Consider the following 27326-nt stretch of genomic DNA (forward strand, 5'->3'; position numbering starts at 1 on the left):
AATGTGCTATAATTCAGTCAATATTTTATGATTTTTTTTTTCTCTCAATAAAACATTGAGTATCTCACTCCATTATGCGGCTGTGTTACATTTATCCGAACTGTATTGTTTTGGTGAGAAGGTGAGACCACTCAGTAAACATGCAGTGAGAGGAAAGTGAGAACACTAGAGTGTGATTAGGCTTGGGCGGTATCCAGATTTTCATATCGTCATACCCTCCTTCATACCCTCCTCGGGATTTACGGTATTAACGGCCTTTGTTACACAAACTAATAATCACATAGATGCTGTTAGCTAAATGCTAACGAGCGAAAACGAACATAAACTAATTGTAAAGACAGGCAAATCCAGCTCATAAAGTTATACAAGCATAGCTAGTAGCTACCGAATGTCATTTTCGGTGAGTGTGGACATTTACAAGTGAAAGTGAACGAGAGAATACAAGTGTAACTTCATCACCTCATGTGCACCACACAACAGAGACTCGCTGATAAATATAGACTACTATGGACTCACCAGCTCCCGGCGTCTGCTATTTACAAACAAACACGTGACTGACTCAACTGTTCTGGGGAACTACGATAAGCTTCATATTGTAAAATAATGTAACAGGTGAAATGAAGAACGCAATCTGCTTCATCTCCTGATGTATTGCCCAAGTTGACTGCCGGTATTAACTTAAAAAGTAGCTACAAATATTGTAATTTTATTGAAAAACTTCAAATAAATAGTTTTGATGGTATTGACGTTGTTGAAAAACCTTTCTGTCTTTTTCCAAATACCCTAGTATACGGTATTTACGGTATACCGCCCAAGCCTAGGCATGATGGTGCGAACACTCAGTAAACATGCAGTGAGAGGAAGGTGACAACACTGGGGCGTGATGGTGAGAACGGTGTTATGGTGGGAGGTTGCTGAGGCATCTGCCTGCTCTATTCTCTGGGGTGATAACTGGAGTTTAGATGAGAGATCTGGAAACTTAACGCCCTGTGTATATGGCTTGTTTATGCGGGTCACCGGCAGGAATTTGGACTGGTGCTAAGAGCTGGAGGAGTGAGATGTGACAACTCAACCTTTTTGACCCTCCACACCCATCGTCCTCCATAGATATGACTAACACTCCTATTCCTATGGCCCAGGCCTTTAGATTTCGGGTGGAGATCACTTCAAGTGTTATGATGAATAAGACCAATATCCCGGTTCATGTTGAGTTTTATTGTTCACAGGGCTTGTCTTTTCAATTCTGCTTCATGTCTTTGCAGCACATACCAGGAGTCTGGACTGGGACTGTTATCATGTCACCAAGATATTTCAGGCTGTTCCAAACAGAAAGTGCTGGATATAAGTCAAGTATGAATATTTAGACTGGCAGGACGGGGGGATGGAAACAGCCCTGAGACAGAAAAGAACAGAGCACTGCCAGGCCAGGCCATTCTCTCTCTCTTGTTCTCTCGCTCTCTTTCTGTCTGCCAGGAGACAGTTGTATTCTTCTGACAGCTTGTCTCTAAGCTTTTTCTCAGTCATTATTTTTTTTCTTTATGGATTATACACTCTGTCCTTTCATATTTTATTGTTTTATTAATAGGGGAGAGAGAGACAGAGGGAAAATACTTGTTTTAAGAAGGCCAGTGGGGCCGGGATTCGATCCCACACAGGTAGCACAGGTAAGGGCACATACTGTGTACTGTTTGTGTGTTTGAGGCAGCAGCCTCAGCCGCTAGACCTAACTCATGTTCTCAGTCTTTCTGAAGGGTTGGTTTGTTGTGAGGTTCAGTCATCATGGTTTTCATGCCAATCAGGGTTTGGCTCAATTGATAATGGAATTGAGAATGCCTCAAATTCCAAATCTTGAATTTGAATTGAAGTAGTAAACAGGATACAGAATTGCAATTTCAATTAAAGGAAATAGAATTGAATTCAGTGATTCTATTTTATATTAGGTGTAGTCTATACAAATATATTGTAGATAAACATCAAATATGTTGTTATATACAGTACCAGTCAAAAGTTTGGACACACCTACTCATTCAAGGGTTTTTCTTTATTTTTACTATTTTCTACATTTTGTAATAATAGTGAAGACATCAAAACTATGAAATAACACTTATGGAATCATGTAGTAATCAAAAAAGTGATAAACAAATCAAAATATATTTTATAATTTATTCTTCAAAGTAGCCACCCTTTGCCTTGATGACAGCTTTGCACACTCTTGGCATTCTCTCAACCAGCTTCATGAGGTAGTCACCTGGAATGCATTTCAATTAACAGGTGTGCCTTGTTAAAAGTTCATTTGTGGAATTCAGATCAAATCAAATTCTATTTGTCACATACACATGGTTAGCAGATGTTAACGCGAGTGTAGCGAAATGCTTGTGCTTCTAGTTCCGACCATGCAGTAATATCTAATAAGTACTCTAACAATTTCACAACAACTACCTTATACACACAAGTGTAAAGGAATGAATAAGAATATGTACATAAACATATATGGATGAGCGATAGCCGAACGGCATAGGCAAGATGCAGTAGATGGTATAGAATTCAGTATATACATATGAGATGAGTAATGTAGGGTATGTAAACATTATATAAAGTGGCATAGTTTAAAGTGACTAGTGATACATTTATTACATCCAATTTTTAATTATTAAAGTGGCTAGAGATTTGAGTCAGTATGTTGGCAGCAGCGACTCAATGTTAGTGATGGCTGTTTAACAGTCTGATGGCCTTGAGATATAAGCTGTTTTTCAGTCTCTCGGTCCCAGCTTTGATGCACCTGTCCTGACCTCGTCTTGTGGATGATAGCGGGGTGAACAGTCAGTGGCACGGGTGGTTGTTGTCCTTGATGATCTTTTTGGCCTTCCTGTGACATCGGGTGGTGTAGGTGTCCTGGGGGGCAGGTAGTTTGCCCCCGGTGATGCGTTGTGCAGACCTCACTACCCTCTGGAGAGCCTTCCGGTTGTGGGTGGAGCAGTTGCCGTACCAGGCGGTGATACAGCCCGACAGGATGCTCTCGATTGTGCATCTGTAAAAGTTTGTGAGTGTTTTTGGTGACAAGCCAAATTTCTTCAGCCTCCGGAGGTTGAAGAGGCGCTATTGCGCCTTCTTCACCACACTGTCTGTGTGGGTGGACCATTTCAGTTTGTCCATGATGTGTACGCCAAGGAACTTAAAACTTTCCACCTTCTTCGCTACTGTCCTGTTGATGTGGATAGGGGGGTGCTCCCTCTGCTGTTTCCTGAAGTCCACGATCATCTCCTTTGTTTTGTTGACGTTGAGTGTGAGGTTATTTACCTGACACCACACTCCGAGGGCCCTCACCTCCTCCCTGTAGGCCGTCTCGTTGATGTTGGTAATCAAGCCTACCACAGTAGTGTCATCTGCAAACTTGATGATTAAATTGGAGGCGTGCATGGCCACGCAGTCATGGGTGAACAGGGAGTACAGGAGAGGGCTGAGAACGCACCCTTGTGGGGCCCCAGTGTTGAGGATCAGCGGGGAGGAGATGTTGTTTCCTACCCTCACCACCTGGGGGCGTCCCGTCAGAAAGTCCAGGACCCAGTTGCACAGGGCGGGGTCGAGACCCAGGGTCTCGAGCTTAATGACGAGTTTGGAGGGTACTATGGTGTTAAATGCTGAGCTGTAGTCGATGAACAGCATTCTTACATAGGTATTCCTCTTGTCCAGATGGGTTAGGGCAGTGTGCAGTGTGATTGCGATTGCGTCGTCAGTGGACCTATTGGGGCGGTAAGCAAATTGGAATGGGTCTAGGGTGTCAGGTAGGGTGGAGGTGATATGGTCCTTGACTAGTCTCTCAAAGCACTTCATGATGACGGAAGTGAGTGCTACGGGGCAATAGTCATTTAGATCAGTTACCATAGCTTTTTTGGGAACAGGAACAATGGTGGCCCTCTTGAAGCATGTGGGAACAGCAGACTGGGATAGGGATTGATTGAATGTGTCCGTAAACACACCAGCCAGCTGGTCTGCGCATGCTCTGAGGACGCGGCTAGGGATGCCGTCTGGGCCGGCAGCCCTGCGAGGGTTAACACTTTTAAATGTTTTACTCACTTTGGCTGCAGTGAAGGAGAGCCCGCAGGTTTTGGTAGCGGGCCGTGTCGGTGGCACTGTATTGTCTTCAAAGCGAGCAAAGAAGTTGTTTAGTTTGTCTGGGAGCAAGACATCATGGTCCGCGACGGGGCTGGGCTGTTGAATTGCGACTCTACTTTGTCTCTATACTGATGCTTAGCTTGTTTGATTGCCTTGCGGAGGGAATAGCTACACTGTTTGTATTCGGTCATGTTTCTGGTCGCCTTGCCCTGATTATTAGCAGTGGTTCGCGCTTTCAGTTTTGCGCGAATGCTGCCATCAATCCATGATTTCTGGTTGGGGAAGGTTTTGATAGTCGCTGTGGGTACAACATCACCGATGCACTTGCTAATAAACTCGCTCACCTAATCAGTGTATTCATCAATGTTATTGTCCGACGCTATGCGGAACATATCCCAGTCCACGTGATCGAAGCAATCTTGAAGCGTGAAATCCGATTGGTTGGACCAGCTTTGAACAGACCTGAGCATGGGCGTTTCCTGTTTTAGTTCTGTCTATAGGCTGGGAAAAAACAAAATGGAGTCGTGGTCAGATTTTCCGAAAGGAGGGCGGGGGAGGACTTTGTATGCATCGCTGAAGTTAGAGTAACAATGATCCAGGGTTTTACCAGCCCGGGTCGCGCATTCGATATGCTGATAAAATTTAGGGAGCCTTGTTTTCACATTAGCCTTGTTAAAATCCCCAGCTACAATAAATGCAGCCTCAGGATATGTGGTTTCCAGTTTACATAGAGTCCAATTAAGTTCTTTCAGGGCGGTCGAGGTGTCTGCTTGCGGGGGGATATACACGACTGTGATTATAATCGAAGACAATTCTCTTGGTAGATAATGCAGACGGCATTTGATTGTAAGGAATTCTAGGTCAGGTGAACAAAAGGACTTGAGTTCCTGTATGTTGTTATGATCACACCACGTCTTGTTAATCATAAGGCATACACCCCCGCCCTTCTTCTTACCAGAGAGATGTTTGTTTCTGTCAGCGCGATGCCAGGTGGCTGTACCGACTCTGATAACGTATCCCGAGTGAGCCATGTTTCCTTGAAACAAAGAGCAAACATATCCCAGTCCACGTGATCGAATGCAACCCTTGCTTGGATTTCATCTACCTTGTTGTCAAGAGACTGGACATTGGCGAGTAGTATACTCGGGAGCGGTGCGCGATGTGCCCGTCTACAGAGCCTGACCAGAAGACAGCTCCGTCTGCACCTTCTGCGGCGCCGTTGTTTTGGGTCACCGGCTGGGATCCGATCCATTGCCCTGGGTGGTGGACCAAACAGGATCCGCCTCGGGAAAGTCTTATTCCTGGTCGTAATGTTGGTAAGTTGATGTTGCTCTTATATCCAATAGTTCCTCCCGGCTGTATGTAATAAAACTTAAGATTTCCTGGGGTAACAATGTAAGAAATATTACATAAAAAAACGAAATACTGCATCGTTTCCTAGGAATGCGAAGCGAGGCGGCCATCTCTGTCGTCGCCGGAAGTATGCGTTTGAGCCAATCAGTTGTGTTTTGACAAGGTAGGGGTGGTATACAGAGATATCCCTATTTGGTAAAAGACCAAGTCCATATTATGGCAAGAACAGCTCAAATAAGCAAAGAGAAATGACAGTCCATCATTACTTTAAGACAATAAAGTCAGTCAGTCATAAAAACCATCAAGCACTATGATGAAACTGGCTCTCATGAGGACCCCCACAGGAAAGGAAGACACAAAGTTACCTTTGCTGCAGAGTTCATTAGAGTTACCAGCCTCAGAAATTGCAGCCCAAAAAAATGCTTCACGGAGTTCAAGTAACAGACACATATCAACATCAACTGTTCAGAGGAGACTGCATGAATCAGGCCTTCATTTTCGAATTGCTGCAAAGAAACCACTATTAAAGGACACCAATAATAAGAAGAGACTTGCTTGGGCCAAGAAACACGAGCAACGGACATTAGACCGGTGGAAATCTGTGCTTTGGTCTGATGAGTCCAAATTGGAGATTTTTGGTTCTAACCGCCTTGTCTTTGTGAGACATGATGATCTCCGCATGTGTGGTTCCCACCGTGAAGCATGGAGGAGGAGGTGTGATGGTGTGGGGGTGCTTTGCTGGTCACGCTCTCAGTGATTTATTTAGAATTCAAGGCACACTTCAAACCTCTTACATCTAGACGTTCCGCTAGCGGAACACCTGCTCCAATATCCAATGATGGGCGTGGCGCGAAATACAAAGTCCTCGTAAATCCGAAAACTTCCAATTTTCAAACATATGACTATTTTACACCATTTTAAAGACAAGACTCTCCTTTATCTAACCACACTGTCCGATTTCAAAAAGGCTTTACAGCGAAAGCAAAACATTAGATTATGTCAGCAGAGTACCCAGCCAGAAATAATCAGACACCCATTTTTCAAGCTAGCATATAATGTCACAAAAAACAAAACCACAGCTAAATGCAGCACTAACCTTTGATCTTCATCAGATGACACTCCTAGGACATTATGTTATATAATACATGCATGTTTTGTTCAATCAAGTTCATATTTATATCAAAAAACAGCTTTTTACATTAGCATGTGACATTCAGAACTAGCATACCCACCGAAACTTCCGGTGAATTTACTAAATGACTCACGATAAACGTTCACAAAAAACATAACAATTATTTTAAGAATTATAGATACAGAAGTCCTTTATGCAATCGCTATGTCCGATTTTAAAATAGCTTTTCGGTGAAAGCACATTTTGCAATATTCTGAGTAGATAGCTCGCCATCACAGGCTAGCTATTTTGACACCCACCAAGTTTGGCCCTCATCAAACTCAGATTTACTATAAGAAACATTGGATTACCTTTGCTGTTCTTCGTCAGAATGCACTCCCAGGACTTCTACTTCAATAACAAAAGTTGGTTTGGTTGCAAATAATCCATAGTTATATCCAAATAGCGGCGTTTTGTTCGTGCGTTCAAGACACTATCCGAAGGGTGACGCGCCCGACGCGTTTCGTGACAAAAAAATTCGAAATATTCCATTACCGTACTTCGAAGCATGTCAACCGCTGTTTAAAATCAATTTTTATGCGATTTTTCTCGTAAGAAAGCGATAATATTCCGACCGGGAAACCCTGTTTTCGTTCAAAGACGAAAAAATAAAAACATGGTGTCGGCTCGTGCACGCGCCCCCTTTATCATTGTTCTCTGATCGACCACTATCCAAATGCGCTACTGTTTTTCAGCCATGGCCTGCAAAGTCATCATTCAACGTTTTGCCGCCTTCTGAGAGCCTATGGGAGCCGTAGGAAGTGTCACGTTACAGCAGAGATCCTCAGTTTTCAATAAAGAGAGTGTAGAAGGCCAAGAAATGGTCAGAGAGGGCACTTCCTGTAAGGAATCTTCTCAGGTTTTGGCCTGCCAAATGAGTTCTGTTATACTCACAGACACCATTCAAACAGTTTTAGAAACTTTGGAGTGTTTTCTATCCAAAGCTAATAATTATATGCATATTCTAGTTTCTGGGCAGGAGTAATAATCAGATTAAATCGGGTACGTTTTTTATCCGGCCGTGAAAATACTGCCCCCTATCCATAACAAGTTAACCAGCATGGCTACTACAGCATTCTGTAGCGGTACGCCATCCCATCTGGTTTGCGCTTAGTGGGACTATCATTTGTTTTTCAACAAGACAATGACTTCAAACACACCTCCAGGCTGTGTAAGGGCTATTTGACCAAGAAGGAGAGTGATGGTGCTGCATCAGATGACCTGGCCTCCACAATCACCCGACCTCAACCCAATTGAGATGGTTTGAGATTAGTTGGACTGCAGAGTGAAGGAAAAGCAGTCAACAAGTGCTCAGCATATGTGGGAACTCCTTCAAGACTGTTGGAAAAGCATTCCTCATGAACATGGTTGAGAGAATGCAAAGAGTGTGCCATCAAAGGAAAGGGTGGCTACTTTGAAGAATCTAAAATCTAAAATATATTTTTGGTTACTACATGATTCCATCTAAAATATATTTTGATTTGTTTAACACTTTTTTTGGTTACTACATGATTCCATATGTGTTATTTCATAATGTTGATGTCTTCACTATTATTCTACAATGTAGAAAATAGTAAAAATAAAGAAAAACCCTTGAATGAGTAGGTGTGTCCAAAATTTTGACTGGTACTGTACATGCATATAAACTATTGTTGAAACAATTGATTTTCAGGGCAAACTCTTAAAATGAATGATCAGGTAAAGAAAAAAGTGTATGCGATTTTTCAATCCCTTTTTCAGAATGCATGACATCCTCAAGTTGACCCTGAGGCCTTCAAAAAGAAGCAAAACAAATTACATGGTTGGTGGAAATATAATTTGCTATTCTAAGCACTAAGGTTAAAAGAGTATATGAACATTGTTTTCAGACAAAAGTTATATATTCTTTGGTATCTGGAAATGTGTCCTGTCAGATTGAATGAAACTCTCATGTTCTATGACTGAGTGGAATTTCTTTAAAATTCTACTTCCCGTCACTCAAACTCATATTCAAATTCTACATCCTGTGGGGTGTGGCCAGTTTAAATTTAATTTCAACTCATGAATCACAGATTATCCATTATATTGATTGACCAGATGTTCGAGTTGCCACTCTAACAATGGAAATACATGTCCTCATTGGGAGGAGGTGAGATCGGGTGGGACAATTCTAGCCATTGAGAGGGCAGATAGTCCTGTGAACAACAGGCACAACCCCAGGCGCAACTCCAATATAAAGTGTTTTTTATCAACATTGCCAGGATGTCACGTGTCCTACTTATATCAGTACACTCGTAACAACCTAAGCCTTACGAAACTTCTATTCTATCAAATTAGCCTCATGTTGCAAATAAACCATTGTGTTTTTTGTTGACTAAATTCAACACTCTCTCATTGACCTCAAAACAAAACCTGATTGCTTGGTGGGTGAAAAACTAAAAAACACCACATGCTGGAGGAGACAGATTTTGGACTGAGTTTCCCCTCTCGCTTCGCCTCTTCCTCTCTGGTTGAATGCAAGGGGCCAGGGTTCAGTTCTAGAAGCACGGTTTCAACTGCTCCTACAGTCTTGCTTCAGTACTGCAGTTTAAGTGATGCCTGGCTCAGAAAGACTATTTCCATAGACGACCACATAGAGAAGTCAGATTAGAAAATTCCTAATAAGACACTTTAGTTGTAATATTTGTGCACCAAAAATACATAGAAAAATTCAAATAATTGTTGCTGAGGCAGTTTTTTTTTCTTCATCACTCAGCCGAAGATATTAACATTTTATATTCACCCAATGTCTGCCATGTTTTTGGATGACATGATGACACGAATGCGATGTTGGTCCGTCAAAACCGAATGCAACCCATTTATAGACAGTCCATGAATTGGCATATGCGAACGTGAGTAGATTATCTAAAAAACAACGGTCAGACTCGAGTTCTTTATACCTCATTGGTTTTTTGTTTGATTGTTTGGTCGATAGGCTGTTGGTCATCCGAGATTTCTTTAGTACAAGACACCTGTCTGATTCATGCCAGTCTTAGTGGACTAATCCATTGTGGAGGTCATGGGGATGGCACAGTCCATCACTAAGACATGTGCTACTGAAGTTGTATAGGGTTATATTACGTAAGAACAAAGGTGCAACACTAATAAAAAATTATATTATTTTATAACATGCGTTTCTCCCAGGTTGGATAGCGGTCGCTGTCCGCGGTTCTGAAACACATCAGTGTGCTGTTGAATTGGTGCCTTTTCCTAGACCATGTTGCTACAGTATATGCATATTAGTAAAGTTAACCAGCATATTGGTTTTGAGAACTATGTGTCGCAGGCAGCAGCGGAGTTAGGAGATGAGAAAACAGCACTTGCCTTAATTGTCTAAGAAAATTGAGGAGAGAGGAAACGCCAACTTAATTAGGTCTATAATCAATAGCCTAACTGTTAAATGTCCCTGGCTTTATAAATCATCCATATATATATATATATGTGCATGTGAAATATATATATATATATATATATATATATATATATATACTGCTCAAAAAAATAAAGGGAACACTTAAACAACACAATGTAACTCCAAGTCAATCACACTTCTGTGAAATCAAACTGTCCACTTAGGAAGCAACACTGATTGACAATACATTTCACATGCTGTTGTGCAAATGGAATAGACAACAGGTGGAAATTATAGGCAATTAGCAAGACACCCCCAATAAAGGAGTGGTTCTGCAGGTGGGGACCACAGACCACTTCTCAGTTCCTATGCTTCCTGGCTGATGTTTTGGTCACTTTTGAATGCTGGCGGTGCTTTCACTATAGTGGTAGCATGAGACGGAGTCTACAACCCACACAAGTGGCTCAGGTAGTGCAGCTCATCCAGGATGGCACATCAATGCGAACTGTGGCAAGAAGGTTTGCTGTGTCTGTCAGCGTAGTGTCCAGAGCATGGAGGCGCTACCAGGAGACAGGCCAGTACATCAGGAGATGTGGAGGAGGCCGTAGGAGGGCAACAACCCAGCAGCAGGACCGCTACCTCCGCCTTTGGGCAAGGAGGAGCAGGAGAAGCACTGCCAGAGCCCTGCAAAATGACCTCCAGCAGGCCACAAATGTGCATGTGTCTGCTCAAACGGTCAGAAACAGACTCCATGAGGGTGGTATGAGGGCCCGACGTCCACAGATGGGGGTTGTGCTTACAGCCCAACACCGTGCAGGATGTTTGGCATTTGCCAGAGAACACCAAGATTGGCAAATTCGCCACTGGCGCACGGTGCTCTTCACAGATGAAAGCAGGTTCACACTGAGCACGTGACAGATGTGACAGAGTCTGGAGACGCCGTGGAGAACGTTCTGCTGCCTGCAACATCCTCCAGCATGACCGTTTTGGCGGTGGGTCAGTCATGGTGTGGGGTGGCATTTCTTTGGGGGGCCGCACAGCCCTCCATGTGCTCGCCAGAAGTAGCCTGACTGCCATTAGGTACCGAGATGAGATCCTCAGACCCCTTGTGAGACCATATGCTGGTGCGGTTGGCCCTGGGTTTCTCCTAATGCAAGACAATGCTAGACCTCATGTGGCTGGAGTGTGTCAGCAGTTCCTGCAAGAGGAAGGCATTGATGCTATGGACTGGCCCGCCCGTTTCCCAGACCTGAATCCAATTGAGCACATCTGGGACATCATGTCTCGCTCCATCCACCAACGCCACGTTGCACCACAGACTGTCCAGGAGTTGGCGGATGCTTTAGTCCAGGTCTGGGAGGAGATCCCTCAGGAGACCATCCGCCACCTCATCAGGAGCATGCCCAGGCGTTGTAGGGAGGTCATACAGGCACGTGGAGGCCACCCACACTACCGAGCCTCATTTTGACTTGTTTTAAGGACATTACATCAAAGTTGGATCAGCCTGTAGTGTGGTTTTCCACTTTAATTTTGAGTGTGACTCCAAATCCAGACCTCCATGGGTTGATAAATTGGATTTCCATTGATTATTTTTATGTGATTTTGTTGTCAGCACATTCAACTATGTAAAGAAAAAAGTATTTAATAAGATTATTTATTTCATTCAGATCTAGGATGTGTTGTTTAAGTGTTCCCTTTATTTTTTTGAGCAGTATATATATATATCTCTACAGAAATAAGACCGATCCTGCTTCTGTTTGAATGTTTGTTTAATAGCCTACTGATTCCGTGATTCAATTCCAAAATTCTGAATTGAGCCCAACCCTGATGCCAATCCACAGATAGGATTTGCTTTTATTCTATGAAGTAATTCATGTTTTATACCTGTACAAAGAAAGAAGAGTTCACTTTTTTATTTTTGATTACATCATTTTGTGATTTTTGTTGGACTTTAGGGATATTTCATAGGTAGTTACTAGAGAATCAGTTTGTGGCAGGTATTTTTAATCTCACTTATTTATGTTTGGTCTCTGTTTTATGTGTGAGCTGCGTTCCTCTGGCCTAGAAGATTGTCGCTGTTGTGTGCCACTTGTCAGGGACAGGTTCCTGAAAGCAGTGGCATGCCCTGGCATGGTGACATGGGGGGAGAGGGGGGAGAAATGTGACGGCATGGCAGGAATCTGAAACAGGCCCACATGCCAGTCGACACGTCTCTGGCCACCCCCCCATCCCAGTCCCACCATCATCGCATCCCAACGCGTGTAAACCAACATCTTCCTGCTCCTTCCTCTTCAACAAACCCAGTCTATTGATAGCAACCTCTCAGCTCTCAGCCAAGACTTTGCCTTGTGTCTGTTTTTAGGTCTGACAATATGCAGCCTACGTTTTGTTTGTGTACTCAGAATCTCAGATTATATATTTTTGTTCCTTGTGTATCCTGTAGCATGGTGGGTGGAAGTGTTCTCTGATTAGCTTTGAGACACTCCCATGAGCAATAGAGGTCAGAACAGGGTGTTTGCCAACGGGGTTAAGACAAGAGCTATAAGATTGCGCACAAATCATTGTCTTTAAGACTTCCACTCCATTCATTTTGCTTCTAAACTTAGATCTTTGCACACTTATCTAGGCTACTTGTTGAAAGCAGAGGTTTTGACCAGCTGCTTGGAGTGTTCTGTAATGGTTTATGTGTGTTGACTTGGCAAGACAAGACCAGGCTCAACATACTATCTGACCCCCTGAACCTTCCTCAGATCAATCAAATCCAAATTAACTACTGGTCATTTCTCAAGGTGGGGGGATGCAATCCTTCCAAGTTAATTGTGGAGCCTGGTTGACAAGTCTCAGACTCCTCGGCCAAGAGTTTGCTTTGCTTTGATATCACTATTAGCACAGCTCTTCCTCGTGCAAGGAGAGACAAAGGGAGACGGAGAACTTTAACTCCAATCACAAAAGCATGCTGGGGTTTTGGAGACTCTGAATGATCCCAGACTAGTGTGGGCCTGCCTTTATCCTTTTCAACTCTGCCAAAAGCAGACAGTTTTAAAGCAGGGCCATTCTTTTTGAAGATCATGTTCTTTGTTAGATACAGTTTTCTTGCAGTATGTCAAGCTCATGTGTGCATGGTCTTTTATGTTTCTCTCTCATGTTTTAGGATCTCTGCTAATAATGAAATCTTTTGGAAATAATTTTAGCTTGCAGCCTTAAAAGCAGAAAAGTGAGGGTGGGGTGGTCAGGTGTGTTTGTTTACACTGCAATTGCCACTTCTGTGTGGTCTGATGTCATAAGTTCTAATTCCGAGCCGTGCAAGCTCCATGGCAACCACCACAAAGATGGCTTTGACTGTTGAAAAAAAAAGCAGCTTTTCAATTCTATGTAATCGAACTGAAGCAACCCACTCTTGAGCCCTGATGATGATGATGGCGAGAGAGGAACATTGAGTGTGGAAACAGCCGTGAGGGTCGTAGAGAAAGGGTAGTGTACACTGGGGAACAATCATCATCATCATCATCATCATCATCATCATCCGGTGGTCTTGTAAAGCCTGTGTTTTTTGAAGGGAGAAATCTCTCTCCAGAGGACATGGAGGATGGGTGTTTCAGAAGCACCTGCAGCAGTTCCATCCAATCTCAACACAGGTCTCATTGAGCCGATAATAATTTCCAATGGTTGTATTTTACTGTACCACACTATATGAGCACTTGAGGGCCACATGGTTGTGATATGAGAAATACAAGTTTCAAGTCAACTGTTATTAAAAAGGAAGGAAAGCAGACACAGAATTTGATTAGAACGTTTGACCCAACGGCTAAGCCAGCAGATTTCAGGGCATTAGGCTGTGGTGGTTTTCGCTAGCCGGAGGAGGTACAGGTCGAGCAGATTATTGTTGTTGAAGTGATTGTGCTCTAGCCTTCACGTGAAAGGAAATGGAGTATTGTCTGAGGCTGAGCCGTCTGCCAAGACTGAGCTGGTGTTAGTGGACCAAGGCACAGGAAACCACAGCGTTTTGAACCAACAACTTCTACTGCCAGAATCCATTAACAACTTGTTTGTAGCCCTTTGTTTTACACTGCTGTACTCTTTGTGTTAATCTTGTTTACAGCTCTTCCATGTGGCCTACGTCCTGATCAAGTTTGCCAACGCCCCGCGGCCTGACCTGTGGGTCCTGGAGCGTTCCCTGGATCATGGGAAAACATACACTTCATGGCAGTACTTTGCTCGTAAGTGTTGCTGTTTCTTTTCCAATTCATACCATGTGCACAGTATACACATTTGTGTATCATGCTTGTGCTTTTCAAGGCTCTTGGTTGGGCAGGACTGACATTTATATTTGAGTCATTAGGCAGACGCTCTTATCCAGAGAGACTTACAGGATCAATTAGGGTTAAGTACTTTGCTCAAGGGCACATCGGCAGATTTATAACCTAGGTGTCTCTGGGATTCGAACCAGCAACCTTTTGATTACTGGCCCAGGCTAGGCTACCTGCCGCCCTAACTTGAAAACTTTTGAAACAGTTGAAAACAGCGTTATTGGATCATGAAGATGACCTATCGTCCAGTACATGTTTTTTCACATTCCTTGAAATTCAGATGTGTTGCTGCTTAATGCAGACTAGAGGGAATTGGCAAACATTCCCACACATATGAAAATCTCATATTGTGATGAAATGTCTTCGTAAAAGATTTGTGAAGCCCAAAACGTGCTGTTCTACAGAGCTGTAATACTAATACTTAACCATAAGTGCAAAGAGCTTAGTTTATGAGTGACTTATGATACATATATGATCCAGTCAGTAGGTCTACTCTCTGCTATATACCGCCCCCTGGCCTACACAGACTCACCAGCCTGCTCTCAAAGTGAAGACATGTCCAGTCCCTGTGAGGCACCTGTGTGAGCACACACACCTTCCCAGCAGAAACAGCTTTGAATTTCAGTTTAGGGTTTTCTCTCTCTCGAAGATTCATACACTCCTGGCTCTATGTATTTAATAGTCTTAATTCTTGGTATTCAGTAGATGTATCTTCACAAAAATAGCAACGATTTTTCAATTTTCAACATTCCAATTTCGATTCAGGGTTACAGTCAAGGCCCTGCAATAGACTGGCGTCCTCTCCAGGGGGTGTACTCGTACATCAAGCTGCCTCATGCTACAAAAACAGGATATAGACCCTATGGGCCGTTCTGGCTCAGACAAGGCTACATGCTTTTTTTCTTCTAATAGTGATGGATAAGATCAGAGGCAAAAGATGCAGGTGAAGAATATGATGAAGAAAGTATTTTAGACAAATAACCACCAAGGCCTGTCATGGTGGGCCCCTGATAGAGAGATGATGGTATTTGACCACAGGAGGCTGCTGAGGGGAGGACAGCTCATAATAATGACTGGAATGGAGTCATTGGAATGGTATAAAAACACATGGAAACATTGTGTTTGAGCTCGATACCATTCCATACATTCCGTTCCATCCATTACTATGAGCCCGTCCTCCTTCCAATTAAGGGGCCACCAGCCTCCTGTGTAGTTGACAGACCACTCTTTGTGTTCTTGATATCAGATTCTGAAAGGGAGTGCATTGAGAGGTTTGGCAAACAACCGAATGGACGCATAGTTGGAGATGACGACCAGATCTGCACCACAGAGTACTCTAAAACTGTCCCATTGGAGAACGGAGAGGTGAGAAACTGAATTGGGAATGGGAATTGCTGAATCCTGTGAAATGTACCAAAAGACTACTACTTCTATAGATTGATGGGGATATTTGTGTCTGAGTGATGTTGTGTTGTTGTCCAGATTGTGGTGTCTCTGGTCAACGGTCGCCCGGGCTCTAAGAACTTCAGCTATTCTCCAGTGCTGAGAGATTTCACCAAAGCCACCAACATCCGCCTGCACTTCCTCAGGACCAGCACTCTGTTGGGGCACCTCATCTCCAAGGCCCAGAGGGACCCCACTGTCACACGCAGGGTGAGACTGAGTCACACAACAGCAGGACAGGCACCCAATTCAGTTCTTTACAGTTCAGATCAATTCAGTTCAGTTCATTACAGCTCAACTCAACAAGGAATGCATCGTCAGCAGAGTACAAAACACAATGACATTATCTCACACCAACCTGTTATATGCAGCCTACCTGCTGCCTCATCAAATCAAATGTAGCGAAATGCTTGTGTTCCTAGTTCTAACAGTGCAGTAATATCTAACAATTCACAACAATATACACAAATGCAATTAAAAAATTATGCAATTAAGAAATATATCAATATTAGGACGAGCAATGTCCGGAGCGTGTGCGTGTGTGCGTGTGTGCGTGCGTGCAGTACCAGTCAAAAGTTTGGAAACACCTACTCATTCCAGGGTTTTTCTGTATTTGTATTATTTTCTACATTGTAGAATAATAGTGAAGACATGAAATAGTTTGGATGATTTATTTAACTCCTTTGGTTACTTTTTTGGTTACCCTGGAATGAGTAGGTGTGTCCAAACGTCTGACTGGTACTGCACCTGTATAAATGCATCTTAAATGATGCTAGTGAGGGTCTGTCGCCTAGGCCTTGACTAAAAACCAGTTAACCCAATGTGACTCGGATCAGCTGCGGTGCCAGACTATGGCTGGGTTTGTTTAGGTGAGGTTGATATGGAGTGTTTCAAATAGAGCTGATTGTTTTGGTTCTGCTAAAATATTCTGACGGTGTTGTTCCCTCTCTGTGTTGTTGACAGTATTACTACAGCATCAAAGACATCAGTGTCGGGGGACGCTGCGTTTGTCACGGCCATGCACAGGTGTGTGGGGGACGTAACCAAGGCAACCCGAATCGGTGAGTTGAGCCCTTTTCTTACCTTCACCTGTAACATTTGTAAGCCTATGCACTTGTTTTTGACTAGCTAAAACATTGTTTATTTTTAACTTAGTTTCTTGTTGTTGATGCTTACAATTGAATTATTTGTCCATCATTCATTCACTGTAATACGCGTATTATGTATGCAAACGTTTCCCAAAAGAAAGAGGAGAGGATTCATTGAGTAATCCAGAATGATAAACTCTTCTTTTGTAGATTGTTTATTCATCATTTACAGGTTTGAATGGATGTGTTGTGTTCAGTCAGTTGGTGTTCTGGAATGTATGGGATGAGATTAAAACTGAAGAAATTGTTGGTGTAACTTAGAGCATCTGCGTCTGAGATTGAAGAGATAGTTGGTGGTTTGATAGAAATGACCTCATCTGTTTGTTTCCTGGCATTGCCATTGTAAAAAGGCAACCGGTTATTTTAGTTATACTGATTAGTAGTAATTGTAAGTGTGATGTAAACCGTTGGCAAGAGGCCAAGATTATGTTGTTATAGAGCTGATGTATTTTATCGGCAATGAAAACAATAAGGGTTAATGACATCATCCTGCAGTTTGATAGTGACGACTGATCTATCCATTGTATTGGCTTCACTCACTTTGGAAGTTATTTGACTGTTTTACACCTTGCATGAAGATGCTTTTGAGTAGAGATGCTCTATATTGATTATATACAGGTAGGCTACATGACATCCTCTCTTCAAAATGAAATTACATTTTATTTTCACATGATCCAAATACAACAGGTGTGGACCTTACAGTGAAATGCTTACTTACAAGCCCTTAACCAACAATGCAGTTAAGAAAAATAGAAATATAACAAATAATTAAGGAGCAACAATAAAATAATAGTAGCGAGGCTAATATACAGGGGGTTCCTGTACAGAGTCAATGTGCGGGACCATCGGTTAGTTGAGGTAATTGAGGTAATATGTACATGTAGGTAGAGGCAAAGTGACACTGCAAGGATAATAAACAGAGAGTAGCAGCAGCGTAACAATGCAGGGTAGGGTGGGGACAATGCAAATAGTCCGGGTAGCCATTTCATTAACTGTTCAAGAGTCTTATGGCTTGGGGGTAGAAGTTGTTAAGAAGCCTTTTTGACCTAGACTTGGCACTCCGGTACCGCTTGCCATGTGGTAGCAGAGAGGACAGTCAATGACTAGGGTGGCTGGAGTCCTTGGCAATTTTTTGGGCCTTCCTCTGACACCACCTGGTATAGAGGTCTTGGATGGCAGGAAGCTTGGCCCCATTGATGTACTGGGCCATACGCACTACTCTCTGTAGTGCCTTGCGATCGGAGGTCGAGCAGTTACCATACCAGGCGGTGATGCAACCAGTCAGGATGCTCTCGATGGTGCAGCTGTAGACCTTTTTGAGGATTTGAGGACCCATGGCAAATCTTTTCAGTCTCCTGAGGGGGACTAGGTGTTGTACAAATTCTCAGAAGGCAGCCGACCTCCGCCCCCTTTTTCTCTGTATTTTCTTCACGCAAATGATGTCGATTTGGGCCCATTCCAGAGAAAGCAGTATATCCTTCGTGTCAGACTCGTTAAAGAAAAATCTTCGTCCAGTTTGAGGTGAGTAATCGCTGTGCTGATGTCCAGAAGTTATTTTTGGTCATAAGTGACGGTAGCAGCAACATTATGTACAAAATAAGTAAAAAGATAAGTTACAATCAACGCAAAAAATGTAACAAAATAGCACAGTTGGTTAGGAGCACCTAAAACCGCAGCCACCCTCTCCGGCGCCGTTCTTGGAGAGTCATAAATGTGAAAGAATGATGCAGGAAACCCAGATGTCTCTTCTTTTCTTCTCCTGTCTTTAGGCTGCAGTGCGAGTGCAAACACAACACCTGTGGTGAGTCATGTGACCGTTGCTGTCCAGGGTTCAACCAGAAGCCATGGCGGGTGGCGACGACAGACAGCCCCAACGAGTGCCAACGTGAGTACCACCCTCCACCATCACTCTCCTCTCTTTGCCACCCTCCACCCTTACCCTCCTCTGTTTGTTCCCCTCAACACTCCTCTCATTGTCACCCTCCATCCTCACCTCCTGTCTTTGCCACTCTCCACCCTTACCCTCCTCGCTTTATTCCCCTCAACTCTCCTCTCTTTGCCACCCTCCATTGTCACCCTCCTCTCTTAGTCAGTCTCCATCCTCAAGCTCTTCTCTTTGTTCTCTGACTGTTCGGTCTGTGTCCCAACGTTAGTGCCATGCTTCACCCTCACTCTGCTGTATCTGTTCTCTATTCACACTACTGAGCCAAACCGAGCCAAACCAAGCCAAACCAAGCTGTACTGGCCTGCCCTGCTTGCACATCCATGACAATACATAATTACTGGAACTGTGCTGAAAAGTACAACGTGTAAAGAACTAATTGCCAAGCCAGCATTGTTTGGTTTGTGATGCCACGATATTGTTAACTAGGTATGTGGATATGACCGTTGTTTACTATCTCTCCTTTGTCACAAAGGAGTTTTTCAGTGTCATGGGAAAGCGGAGCCACAGATATATATGCAAATATTTGGTTGTAATTTTGGGTAGAGCAGACATTTCCATATATTTTTGTTAGCTGCATATGTGACAACTCCACCAGCATTATTTATTAGTCCTATCATTTAACAATTTTTTTCAAAAGTAATGTTTTCTTTTTTATCAATTAGTGTATTTGAGTTTAAGCATAATATTTGTTGTAATATTTGTTCTGTTTTTGCTGGTGGATTAAACTGAAATTGCAACCAACTTTCTATGGCTTGTTTTAAAAGTTGCGATATTTTGGAGATTATTTCATTTTCAAGTGACTGAAAGTGAAAGGTTGTAATTTGAATAAAGGGAAAAAGGCCATTCTTGAACATGAAATGAGACATTCTGACTAATCTGCTGGAGACCCAGTGCGGATTTAAGTATAACTTTTGTATGACTGAAGCCTTTAGTGAGAGCTCTAATACTTTAATATTTAATCATTTCTGCCCTCCAAACTCATATTCATTGAATAAATTGGCCTGTTTAATTTTGTCTGGCTTGCCGTTCCAAATAAAATGGTATATTTTTTGCTCATATAATTTAAAAAACAAGTTGCTAGGTGTAGGCAAGGCCATAAGCAAATAGGTAAACTGGTGATATTTCTAAAGAGTTAATTCCACTAATAGACACGTATTTTTCCTTTCCATGGTAGCAATATCTTATCTTTATGATTCTTTCACCATCTCCTCCACCGTTAGCTTCGGTGCTAAATGCCCTGATATGGTGTTGGAACTAGGAAGAGTCCTCAGCAAACTGTTGAGGGCGTTACTCATGTGGTATGTGGTGATGAACTGCACTGTATGCAGTCTACTGTAGCTAGCCCAGCGCCACTACTGCTGTACTCTATACAGCCAGCCAGTCAGTCCCAATGCCAGCTGGTTCCAAATTGCCTTGGCCTGCTGACAAGATCCTGTGTCGGAGATGCTGAAACTTGACCCTGCAACTTTACAACCGCAGAACAAGAGAGAGCGAAAGAGAGATAGCAAGGGAGAAGTCTGTAATCCAATCAGTACACTCACATTACAAATGCACCCTAACCATTCATAAACATTAACCGGGCAGATTTAGGAGGAGGTTTTACAGGAGAAAGTAGAGGAAGTACAGTCCTGTTAAAAAAACTCACATAACAGAGGACAAAACAGAAACAATGTCTGATAAAACTGCAGTTCCTCACAATAAAATGACAGCTCTTAATAAAAAGATTGTTTAAAAAAAGAAACAGCTCTATGCGACATTAAAACAAATCGTTTTGAGCTCGATAGACTTTATAGTTGCACTTTTTGGAACGGATAGTAATGGATAGTAACAGATAGTAACTAGATATAATATATACAATACAGTACTGACTCTTACCTGTCTGTGTGTGTCTGTTTCGTGTGTCTCTGATTTGTGTGTTTGTTTCTGTTTTTCCCACAGCCTGCCAGTGCCATTCACATGCCACTGAGTGTTATTATGACCCAGAGGTGGAGCAGAGGACAGCAAGTTTAGACACCTTCGGCAGTTACAACGGCGGAGGAGTGTGCATCAACTGCCAGGTATGAAGCCCGTTTCAGGTCCGAATAGATTCATATGTGTGTGTGTGTGTGTGTGTGTGTGTGTGTGTGTGTGTGTGTGTGTGCGCGTGTGTGGTTGCGCATGAGAGATAAGCGCCATAGACTATATTTTGATATCCTCATCAATATATGCCCATCTTTTGGATTTTATGCGTGACATGCAACATTGTAATTTGGCATTTTGTATGGTATGTATAGCATGCATGTGGGTGCTCTTTAAGATGAACCGGGAGCATGCCTACACTAGAATGAGAACAGGTGTAGTGTTCAGTAGGCACAAAACAGAAGTGAATGGAGTGAAACTAGGCACTACCTGCATTTGATATGATTTATTAGGATCCCCATTACCCGACGCCAAAGGCGAGATCTAGTCTTACGGTGGTCCGACATTAAGCGAAAAAGACATTACAGACAAAATAGTTTACAATTTACATACATTTAAAAACATTAACATGTAGTGTGTGTGTGTGTGTGTGTGTGTGTGTGTGTGTGTGTGTGTGTGTGTGTGTGTGTGTGTGTGTGTGTGTGTGTGTGTGTGTGTGTGTCTGTGTGTCTATCAGTTACACATACATGTCAGTACATACACACAACAAGTAGGTCACAACAACAACAAACAGCAGGGGTCTAGACAGCCACAAGCCCGAGACAATTCATGGTCCCAGCCACAATGGCTAACCGCGTCCCGGGCTACGTTCAACCCCTCATGAAAACCTTGCTAGCTTGATAAGCAGCTAGCTAGCAGCTACGCTAGCTGCTACCCTAAAAGCTCCTCAGACCCGGCCTTGGTCGACAGGATCACTGGATAGATAGTAGCGGTCCCAGTAACTGATGCCAACCGCGTTGCGGGATCCAGACTCGAAAGGTAGCTAGCTAGTAACCAAACATTTTCAATAGACTCAAAACTTTCCAAAACAACAAATCGAGCTCTCTCTCGATCTGTGTTCAACAGCAAGTGGTCACAGATCGGTTAGCAGCATTTGTCCAATAAAAAAACACAGATTGTTTTCTGTGCCATTGGAAAACGTTTTGCTATGTTGTGCCCTATTGAACATGACCCAGATCTACGAGCAGGCAATGAGGTCTGTAATGGAAATGTCAATAAGCACGGATCAGTTATAAGTCAACGTACACACGGTGGGTATTCTCTGTATTAAACTCCTTGTGCAAACGGCATGAAGATAAATCCCGCTCTGTGCAAAAGTTGGCATGTCTTCCAAATCAAACAAGATGTCAGCCAGTTCATTTTGACTAAATCTCCCAAGACAAAGTAATGTTTCTCAAAAACAATTATGAGATGCACTATTATCATTTGGGACTAAAATACCCTTGCAGGAAGCATGTTAAAACAAGCCATCTACACTGCATGCACACTCAGTGTGAAAGAAGATAAGGTCCCAAATGCAAACAGATAGATTAGCAACTGTAAGGTGGGTTTGATACAAACATTTATCTATAGTTTTAGAAAACAGTTTAGCATTTTCTCTTCTTGCTTTAGAGGAACCTTAGTTGCCCTTCAAAACATTGTGTCCCTCTGACCCAATCACTCCATTCATTCTAAAGCAGGACAGGAGTGTGTTGTGTGACATTTGTCTGATATCTCTGTCTATTTCCCTCTCACTAGCACAACACGGCGGGGGTGAACTGTGAGCTCTGTGCTGATGGATTCTACAGACCCCATGGAGTACCTCCACAGTCTCACAGTGGCTGTATACGTGAGTGAGACCCTTCCTTCTCTTCAAACTGTATTTCTCCGTTTTTCCTTTCTCTATGGCCGTAGTGTTTTCCTTTTTTCCTAAGTGCCTAATGATGTGAACGTATCGCATTTAGTTGCAGTACAGTACCAGTCAAAAGTTTGGACACACCTACTTATTCAAGGGTTTTTCTTTATTTTTACTATTTTCTACATTGTAGAATAATAGTGAAGAAATCAAAACCTTGAAATAACCCATTTGGAATCATGTAGTAATCAAAAAAGAGTTAACCTCTCTAGGGTAGGTGGCACCAAATCGTCCCACCTACGTAACAGCCAGTGTAATCCCGTGGCGCGTTATTCAAAAACCTCAAAAATGCAAAAACTTCAATTTTTCAAACATATTACTATTTTACACCATTTTAAAGACAAGACTCTCGTTAATCTAACCACACTGTCCGATTTCAAAAAGGCTTTACAACGAAAGCAAAACATTAGATTATGTCAGCAGAGTACCCAGCCAGAAATAATCAGACACCCATTTTTCAAGCTAGCATATAATGTCACATAAACCCAAACCACAGCTAAATGCAGCACTAACCTTTGATGATCTTCATCAGATGACACTCCTAGGACATTATGTTATACAATACATGCATGTTTTGTTCAATCAAGTTCATATTTATATCAGAAACCAGCTTTTTACATTAGCATGTGACTAGCATGTAACTAGCATTCCCACCGAACACTGCCGGTGAATTTACTAAATTACTCACGATAAACGTTCACAAAAAGCATAACAATTATTTTAAGAATTATAGATACAGAACTCCTCTATGCACTCGATATGTCCGATTTTAAAATAGCTTTTCGGTGAAAGCACATTTTGCAATATTCTCAGTAGATAGCCCAGCATCACAGGGCTAGCTATTTAGACACCCAGCAAGTTTAGCACTCACCAAAGTCAGATTTACTATAAGAAAAATGTTATTACCTTTGCTGTCTTCGTCAGAATGCACTCCCAGGACTTCTACTTCAATAACAAATGTTGGTTTGGTTCAAAATAATCCATAGTTATATCCAAACAGCGGCGTTTTGTTCGTGCGTTCAAGACACTATCCGAAAGGGTAAATAAGGGTGACGAGCATGGCGCAATTCGTGACCAAAAAATTCTAAATATTCCATTACCGTACTTCGAAGCATGTCAACCGCTGTTTAAAATCAATTTTTATGCAATTTTTCTCATAAAAAAGCGATAATATTCCGACCGGGAATCTGCGTTTAGGTAAACAGACGAAAGAAAATAAAGCATGGGGTCGACTCGGGCACGCGCCTAAGCCCATAGTACTCTGATCGGCCACTTGCCAAAAGCGATAATGTGTTTCAGCCAGAGGCTGCCTCGATATCGTTCAGCTTTTTCCCGGGCTCTGAGAGCCTATGGGAGCCGTAGGAAGTGTCACGTTAGAGCAAAGATCCTCAGTCTTCAATAAAAAGAGCCAAGATGAAACACAACTTGTCAGACAGGCCACTTCCTGCATGGAATCTTCTCAGGTTTTGGCCTGCCATATACTCACAGACACCATTCAAACAGTTTTAGAAACTTTAGGGTGTTTTCTATCCAAAGCCAATAATTATATGCATATTCTAGTTACTGGGCAGGAGTAGTAACCAGATTAAATCGGGTACGTTTTTTATCCGGCCGTGTCAATACTGCCCCCTAGCCCTAACAGGTTAAACAAATCAAATATATTTTATATTTGAGATTCTTCGAAGTGGCCACCCTTTGCCTTGATGACAGCTTTGCACACTCTTGACATTCTCTCAACCAGCTTCATGAGGTAGTCACCTGGAATGCATTTCAATTAACAGTTGTGCCTTGTTAAAAGTTCATTTGTGGAATTTATTTCCTTCTTAATGCGTTTGAGCCAATCAGTTGTGTTGTGACAAGGTAGGGGTGGTATACAGAACATAGCGACAGTCCATTATTACTTTAAGACATGAAGGTCAGTCAATCCAGAAAATGTCAAGAACTTTGAACGTTTCTTCAAGTGCACTCGCAAAAACCATCAAGCGCTATGAAGAAACTGGCTCTCATGAGGACCATCACAGGAAATGAAGCCTCAGAGTTATCTCTGCTGCAGAGGATAAGTTCATAACAGTTAACTGCACCTCAGATTGCAGCCCAAATAAATGCTTTACAGAGTTCAAGTAACAGACACATCTCAATATCAACTGTTCAGAGGAGACTGCGTGAATCAAACCTTTGTGGTCAAATTGACACCAATAAGAAGAAGAGACATGCAACACAAGCAATGAACATTAGACTGGTGGAAATCTGTCCTTTGGTCCAAATTTGAGATTTTTGGTTCCAACCGCCGTGTCTTTGTGAGACACAGAGTAGGTGAATGGATGATCTCAGCATGTGTGGTTCCCACCATAAAGCATGGAGGAGGAGGTGTGATGGTGTGGGAGTGTTTTGCTGGTGACACTGTTGATGATTTATTTAGAATTCTAGGCACACTTAACCATCGTGGCTACCATAGCATTCTGCAGCAATACGCCATCCAATCTGGTTTGCGGTTAGTGGGACTATCATTTGTTTTTTCAACAGGACAATGACCCAATACACCTCCAGGCTATGTAAGGACTATTTCACCAAGAAGGAGAGTGATGATGATGCATCAGATGACCTGGCCTCCACAATCACCCGACCTCAACCCAATTGAGATGGTTTGGGATGAGTTTACCGCAAAGTGAAGGAAAAGCAGCCAACAAGTGCTCAGCATATGTGGGAACTCCTTCAAGACTGTTGGAAAAGCATTCCTCATGAAGAATGCCAAGAGTGTGCAAAGGTGTCATCAAGGCAAAGGGTGGCTACTTTGAAGAATCTCAGATATAAAATATATTTTTGGTTACTACATGATTCCATATGTGTTATTTCCTAGTTTTGATGTCTTCACAATTGTTCTACGATGTAGTAAACATAGTAAAAACAATGAAAAACCCTTGAATGAGTAGGTGTCCAAACTTTTGACTGGTACTGTATATCAAATATTTGGGGTATTAATATTTAGTAAAGAGCTAGTGTAGCTTGCTTTCTGACCTATGACTAATACGGAAGACCAAAATGGAACAAAGACTTCCATAGACTTTGGTGTTGTTTCTGACACACACACACACACACACACACACACACACACACACACACACAGTGGCACCTAGCACTAGCCACTTGTATTGTTGCTAAATTCAGTGCCACACTTGTTTACATTGCTAGCATAGTATGTCGTTGTTCCTCCTCGCCACATAAATAGCTGCAAGTTGTGATTGGGCTTTGAGAGGTGATGGAATTAAAATGGTTGCCCTCAGTGCTTAGAAAAGACCAAAGAAGCCACAAACTCAATTAAGGTCAATGCTCATTCGCCACTCACTGTGCTGTTGCAAACTGTAACCTGTTCCGTTGGCTGATATTGAAACCTGTAACAAATTATTTACAAATGAATGACTTAACGTGATAGAAAATCCATAGATATTGTTGTACCTGCTCATAGCTTACAAAGACAATGGGGATAATTTATACTGAACTCCTTTGGACTCCCATTGTATAGTATATGAAGACATGTTATTGTATATGGTGACATGTTAGGGACAATTGCTGTTTTCCTCATTTGATACTACCTAGACCAATTAGTCACTCATTCTGCTGAGCATATGTAAACAGTGCTCAGTAGTTGTAAACCAAGCCTGTGTTAGGGTAGGTGGCAACGAGCCACATTCAAGTGATTCATTATTCATAGATACAAGTAAAGGGGCTAACTTGGTATAGAATTTCTTAAAGAACTCAGTTGGAAACCCATCAGGCCCTGGAGCCTTGCTGCTCTGCATTGACTTGATAGACTGAAGGCTGAGATGGGAATCAAGGTCATCTGTAGTTTCAACAGTGGGAGTCTCCAGTTCACCCAAAATGTAGTCATATTGGCAGTATCTGATGGAAATAGAAAGGAATAGAAAGATTTGAAGGTGTCATTGATCCCCGTAGGGTCAGAAATCAAGCTATGAGAGGAATCATTAATTTTGGGAATCAGACAGGTAAACTGTGTTTTAATTGGTGTACGATCAGACTACTTGCCCTGTCGCCATGTTCATAGTAGGTACCACGTGAATGCAATAGTAACTGTTCTGCATCTGTAGTGGACAAGAGATTGAATTCATATTGTAAGTTCAAGCGTTGCTTATATAGCTCTGGGGATGGCGTCAGGGCATACTGATGGTCTAAGTCAAGGAAGGCTTTAGTGAGTTCTTCTAGTTTAGCTTTCTGAGTTTTGTTTAAATGAGAAGAATAAGAAATAATTTATCCTCTAAGATAGGCCTTAAGTGATTCCCATAAGAGTGATTCCCATAAGAGAGAATGAGAGGTTGAGCTTGTCTGATTTGAAAAAAGAAAATGATCAATAGAAGTGGAGATAACGTTACAGAAGTCTGCATCAGACAGGAGAAGAGAATTGAATCTCCAGGGAGGAGTACGAGTCTGTCGAGGGCTAAAGGTCCATAGTCAGAAATTACAACGGGTAAATATTCAGAAGAGGTGACATTTGGAAGTAACTTATGATCAATAAAGAAATATTCAATACGAGAAAAAGAATGGTGTACATGTGAAAAGAAAGAATAATCTCTTGCCTGTGATTCTGACATCTCCAGGGATCTGTACACC

The 27326-nt window shown here is 42.4% G+C and overlaps 1 protein-coding gene across 7 annotated transcripts in view; it reads left to right on the plus strand.

Annotated features, from left to right (window-relative positions):
- Positions 1 to 27326, plus strand: part of LOC106569186 (laminin subunit alpha-3) — a 117922-nt gene that overhangs the window by 17795 nt on the left and 72801 nt on the right. For all 7 annotated transcript variants that reach the window (XM_014140273.3, XM_014140270.3, XM_045694150.2 and 4 more), the window contains 7 exons: positions 14107 to 14224; positions 15561 to 15679; positions 15797 to 15967; positions 16721 to 16818; positions 18675 to 18790; positions 20789 to 20907; positions 22547 to 22637. In XM_014140273.3, the coding sequence (XP_013995748.3) occupies positions 14107 to 14224; positions 15561 to 15679; positions 15797 to 15967; positions 16721 to 16818; positions 18675 to 18790; positions 20789 to 20907; positions 22547 to 22637 (832 nt within the window). The remainder of the gene's footprint in view (positions 1 to 14106; positions 14225 to 15560; positions 15680 to 15796; positions 15968 to 16720; positions 16819 to 18674; positions 18791 to 20788; positions 20908 to 22546; positions 22638 to 27326) is intronic.

The sequence above is a fragment of the Salmo salar genome, chromosome 14 (genome assembly GCF_965601325.2).
Source record: "Salmo salar chromosome 14, fSalSal1, whole genome shotgun sequence".
Lineage (NCBI taxonomy): Eukaryota > Metazoa > Chordata > Actinopteri > Salmoniformes > Salmonidae > Salmo > Salmo salar.